Source organism: Triplophysa dalaica, chromosome 14 (genome assembly GCF_015846415.1).
Source record: "Triplophysa dalaica isolate WHDGS20190420 chromosome 14, ASM1584641v1, whole genome shotgun sequence".
Taxonomy (NCBI): Eukaryota; Metazoa; Chordata; class Actinopteri; order Cypriniformes; family Nemacheilidae; genus Triplophysa; species Triplophysa dalaica.
The window spans coordinates 2,562,357-2,568,649 of record NC_079555.1 but is presented as its reverse complement, the minus strand read 5'-3'; the positions used below and the strand labels follow the sequence as shown (position 1 = coordinate 2,568,649).

Sequence of the window (6,293 nt, the reverse complement as noted above, 5' to 3'; positions counted from 1 at the left end):
TAAGAATACCCTTATTGCATCCATGTAAATTTGCACAGCATGCATTTCACCCAATGCAATATTGAGTGTAACAAACAGATATGAATAGTTGACAAAAAAGGCTACTGTACATATTTCTTGATGTGACAGAAAAACTTTGGAAAAAAAGGTTAATATTATTAATGTGTTATTATATATTGTTACTATTTACAGCAAAAACAGAAACACTATTTTCTGATGCAACCCTGTGGAGGAAAACTGATACTTCAATGAGACAAAAACATCTCCATAAAGTCTCCACAAAGCAATGATTTCCAGATTTTTTTATCATGATATTAACACAGTAAACCTATATTTGAAAAAAACTCAACATGGTACTTCTCTGTTTGTGCCTTTGAAAAACGTAATGAATTAATTACAAGAATACTGTATTCTATCCTCTCGAATAAAGTCCCTCAGCGCAGGCATGCTTTTGGGATGGCACAGCTGGCAGATGTGATCTGGGAGTCGGCGGACTGCAGGGACGTGCTGTGTTTTTACTCTATAGGGTAATGATTAGAATGGCATATTCTACACAGCAGGTTATTGTGGAGCTCTTTTCCCCAGTGTGAGGCAAACCCTTCAGGGTCTTCCAGCAGGTGCAGCCTCAGACACATCCTGAGTCATATCGTAAAGTGAAACAATATACAGCATCAGAATTGTTGTATTGAAAATACTGTGGTTACAGATTTAAACACGGACAATATCGATCGCGATAAGCGGTCTTTTTTATAGGTTAACTGTTGTTAAGCATAAGTTTTTTTTATTCATGGCATCTCACAGCGAGTTAATTGCAGGCAAAGTCCCTGAAGAGATGCTTGGAAGCATCTCCCTGAAAGGAACAACGGTGACATAACCGAAGCAAAGTGTTTCCCCTGTCTGGGATTCTGTCTGCAATGTTCCTGCTATAAGTGCAGATACATAATCATCACACAGCTCGAACTTTGACCTGCGTTTGCATGTGCGCTATGAGGGTAAGGTGAAAAACAAAATCAATATTTACTCCTTATTAATGCATGACTGATCCTCTGTTCAAATATATTTGGCATTCTAAACTCAACATGTCGTCTTTTTCATAAGAGCAAATATTCCAGAGCTGTTCATCCCAATAATTTTGTTCTCTCTAGCAAACTACACCATATGGTTTTAAAGACCATTGCTTTGAATAAAAGCCTCCGAAACAACACCAGAATCATGGGTTTGATAGCACCCATAAGAAAGAAAAATCACATAATAGACCGCTTTAAAATCTCAGTTGTTTCTCCTCCTAGACATCAGTGAGATTTAATAAAGAGCTGATGGAATTTTATTCTGTCTCATCTGCGTCTCAGGTATTTCTCCTGAGAGAAAGAGTCAGAAATGATGTCTCCATTAGAGATTCTAAAAAAGGTCTCAACAATGTCGCAAACTGAGCTCAGATTTGAAATGGCCCTGAAAAATAAGTAGCATGGAACATTGCTTTTTATTTCTAAAATCACTATAATTTGTCAGCTCACAATTAATAATGCAGAGCAAGACATGTAATCCATCTGTCCCTGGATTCATTATGTCAAACAAGTGTCTGTCTGTTAATGAGAGGCTCAATCTGGCATAAGATGTTTTGAAATGAGATGCTATTGAATGTAACACATGGTTGAGTGGTTGCTAGTGGTGATTAAGTGAAAGTAACCCATGGAAAACAAAGCCTTGTCATTAAACTGAAAACTATACAATGCTGGAGATGTTATTCCTTACGTGACTCACATTTCCAGATGCATCATTCGGAAAGATTCCCTCTTTCTTGTTTAAATTAATGAACTCAATACAAGACAAGATAAACTACATGGCCACTAAACAACATTTTCAAAATCTTCTGTGTTCTGCAAAAGAAAACCATGCAGGTTTGGAATAACCGGAGGGTGAGTGAATTATGTAAGAATTAGCTGTTTTGGGGTGTACTGGCTCTTTAAATCCGGTATGTATAAATACTGTATGATTCAGAACTGAACACTTGATCCACAGTTTCAGAAATGCATCTAATAAGGTTGCCATCCGTTCGCATCGGTCTGCGTAGAATTAACACGCTTTGAAATATCGTGTAATACGTACTCCAAACTTCAATTTTGCGTGCATACCCAAAGTTCGTGTGCCCCTTGGTGGAGAGCAGCCATTGTGAAATGAACAGGAAACATTGAAATAATGAAAATAGTACTGTTGGGTTGAGGGTTTAGGTTAGATTATAATATGCACGCAGGCTAACATTTGGGCTGGGGGACATGTTAATAAGACAAATTGCCATTAAATATGCACGCACACAAAAATTGGCGTATCACATGCATGTGAAAAAGTTCAAATGATCACTCACATTTAAAATCAGTGCCAACAAAGTTATCTAGACTGTTCAAAAGATTGTTCTTGCACTAATACAGCTTGTACTTTGAAGTAAGCTATTCTTTCTGTGTTACCCCTGCGGAAAAAGAGACTGCACAGGTGGAATATGTAAAGATGAAACATGACCCTATATATTCAAAACAAATATGGAGTCTGCCCCATATTGTAAATATGGCAATAGGCCAATTATCTAGAGGCATCTTATGAGTAGCCTATTTGATGTAAGTATAATTTTGGCATGTTTGCTTCGTCTAAATCAAGAATGACTTGCTCTTTTAAAGTCCAAATGTAAGCCTTTGTAAGCTCTGCTGGTTAACAGAATAAACCCTGTAAGCTACTCACCGTCAACACTTCAATTCATGGATAAAGTTGTGAGGTGTTCCCAACTCACTGAGCTACATGCTATATTTTGCTATAGACTCAGGCAGCCCTACCTTTAGTGTTATGGTTTTATGAATATCGACTGATTAAATACGACAATGCATGTTCTCATGTGACTCTGTCACCTGTTATGCTTTAATATAATAAAAAAATACTGTATACATTTCAATGCATAACACCTTTGCCTTGTTTAAAGTCAAGCCATATCATACATATATGTATGTTTAAAAAACTGTACATTTATGTATATAAAATCATAACATAATATAATATACAGTTCCCTAAGTTTTTGTGTGAATAAAGTACAGAATGATATTTCTGAATGCTTTGCAATTGAGACTGGAATAGTGTCATTTTGTCAGAGTGATGTCATTAAAATAGTTTTACTAAATTAACGATTAAAGTGATTTTTGACCAGGTAACATTTGTGCCTGCTTTCGATAATAATAACATTTCTATTGAATTGAACATTTAAATACAAATGTATAGTTCAATGGATAATTTAGCTAACCTTTCATTATACAATTTGAGATTTTTACATCATCTGAAAGCTGAATAAATATGATGTATGAGTTTTTAGACTATGAGAATATCTGACTGAGATACAACCGTTTAAAACTCAGGAATCTGAGAGTGCAAAAAAAAATATATTGATAAAATCGCCCTTGAAGTAGTGAATCAGAGGCACTGTGGCAGACCATCCACTCACAAAATTTTTTTTTTTATATATTTAAGGCAGGAAATTTACAAAATATTTTCATGGAACATGATATTTAGCTACTTAAAATCCCAATGATTCTGGGCATACAAGAAAAATCGATCGATTTGACCCATACAATGTATTTTTGTCTTTTCCAGACTGGCTTTGTGATATATATAATATAACATAATAGGTTCCGTTATACTTTTACAGGTTTATAATATTAGAAAAAATTGTATAAAATGCTATTGGCCAACCAATCGCGAAACGTTTGTGTGATCTTCCAGCAGGCTACTATTAGAGAACATCCTGCACTGCCTGTCTATTCCGCTAGCAAGCTTTTATTGGAAGGCTGAGCATCACCAAAGCCTAGAGAGAATAGCGGATTGCTGCATTCCGAGTATCTCTACATCATAATCGGCTCGGACAAACAATACACGTGAAAACCACCGGAAGAGAAGGCAGACATTTGTTGACGTTCCATCTTTAGAAGATCCGAATGTTTACACCGCTCTTTCGGAATGCCCGCGTGACGTCATACGAGGCAGACGTACCAGTTGGAGTTTCGAAACAAACACCTGTTAACCTTCACATGGACATCTGGCGCGCGTTAACGTTTCGCGCAAAGAAGAGGAGCGAGCGTTTTCAGTTCACGCTCCGCACGCCCACTGCGCGGACACACTGAAGCCGTGTAATCTCCGGCAGCGAAACTAAAGCCGTTTAGGGATCCATTAAGTGATAAGCCCGACTGCTCTCTGTCACCGTCAGGGAACATGGACGGTGAAGAATTCGATGCATTTGTATGGCTGCTCCGCTCTCTTGGCAACTAGAAACCGCCAGCATCAGCACCAACGCGTTGCTGTTGGTATTATTAATAAAGCGGACTGACCATCTTGCACTTTGTTTTCTGGATTTCTAGGAAGAGTGGTATCCATAGCTACCCAAACATGGGCAAAGATGAATGCAAAACGATGTTGGACGCGCTTAACAAAGTGACGGCTTGCTACAGGCATCTGGTCAGCGCTTTGGGGAGCACGTCGGATTCTCAAAATCTGCGCGAGGAGCTGAAAAAGACCCGCAAAAAGGCGCAGGAGCTGGCCGTGGCCAACAGGACCAAACTGACGGCTCTGCTGAAAGACACAAACACCAGCAAAGATGACCGCGCGGAATACGAGCGCCTGTGGGTGCTCTTCAGCAGCAGCATGGAGCTGCTGGAGGTGGACATGAAACGATCGCTGGAGATCGGGCAGGATTTCCCGCTGAAAGTGCCGACGAGACACCTCATCCAGACCGGGATGACCGGCAGCACCACGACCGTGGCGGCCAGAGCCATGAGCGTCCAAAACATGAAGTACGAGGGGGATGCGAACATCGACACCACCGACCTCAAAGAGCTGGAGAATGAGATCGAGAAGGTGGACCAGATGATGGAGGAGATGGAGATGAAGGTCCAGGTGGCCCCGTGGGCCGTGGAGGCGAAACAGGAGGCGGGCGCCGAGTTGAAATCCACAGTCAGTGTCGCAAACTCATCAGTCGGGGTTATTTCCATTTGCGAGGAGGAACCTAAAGAAACGATCGAGGGAGAAACTGATTTGATGAAAGTATTCGCGGGGATCATTTTCACCGCGGTTTTACTCATTGCTGGAATTCTGGGATATTTGGTGATCAATCTTTGAGTGACAGTTACTCTCTATAATGGCCGAAGATTTTGATACATATATTATTTGGCCTGTCAGGATGACAGTGGCTCAGGGCTTTAGATTTTCCGTCTGAATGTACATGTAAGGCAACGACATGTTGCGACAGTAGACATGTATACAACTTAAAAATGCTCTTGGTGTTGAGTATTATCATCTATTTAAAGAGAAATGAAGAATACTGTTGCTTCTACTAAGTTAAAGGTTTAACAACCGATCAGGAGTTCTTTTATTGGGAAACGAAATTCACTACATCACGAAAATGTAGGTTTAGCACACACATTCAATAATTGTCATGCAAAATATTTTACACACTTGAGCATGTAAGTAGGGCTTTCATCACTGATGAAGAGAAGGTAAAGTTTACGACTGCGATCACAGATAATTCAACAGGTAGGCCTGTCTGATTTTGTTCAGTTTGTATAGGTGGCATATCTTTGTATTTTTGAGGATTTTGGAACTCCTCTCTCAGCAAACTGCGTGGCCCATCACTGTTTTGTTCACTGAAGTAATGAAGCTTGGGTGGTTTGTCTTTTCATATTTGGCAACAATTTAATATGATAGTTGAATTGTACATATGAATTGTACTTATGGTGAAACTAGTGTACATACAATATATTTATTATAATAAATCAAGTAAATGATGCTTGCATTTTCTTTGAAGGTTTAGGCCGGACCTAAAGCATATTTCCTTATTTCTCCTCACATATCTTATGCATTCATACTTTTTACTGGATGTGGTTATTAGAATTTATAAATACAAATTCTCACAGTTTATTTATTCAGAATTTGGGATTTAGATTGACTTAAGTATTTTTGGCAGGTTCTTCTTGCTCAACATATTAAAAGGATATTTATAGAAGTATTTAGAATCCTATTTAGTACTAGTTTGAAGCTCTAGTACAGATCAGACTGAGTTAGTATTTTTTTCCTTTTAATGTGATTAGTAAGTCCTCTTTAAAGCCAAAGAGTGCACTGAGCCACAGACTACGTCATTTACTGCTTGTCTTTTACACAATACTTTTAGGTGATTATCAGTCTATATGTTAACATTTTCCCTCACTAAACTAAGAGCACATGATACAAATCTCATCATATAGCCTATAATCTCCTGTGTACAATATGGC

The 6,293-nt window shown here is 38.8% G+C and overlaps 1 protein-coding gene across 1 annotated transcript; it reads left to right on the top strand.

Annotated features, from left to right (window-relative positions):
* The first annotated feature begins 3,866 nt into the window (after nucleotides 1-3,866).
* si:ch73-167i17.6 (regulator of G-protein signaling 9-binding protein) lies at nucleotides 3,867-5,682 on the top strand. Its single transcript, XM_056766579.1, has one exon. The coding sequence runs from the start codon at nucleotides 4,417-4,419 to the stop codon at nucleotides 5,143-5,145; it is 729 nt and encodes a 242-aa protein (XP_056622557.1). The 5' UTR covers nucleotides 3,867-4,416; the 3' UTR covers nucleotides 5,146-5,682.
* Nucleotides 5,683-6,293: the final 611 nt, after the last annotated feature.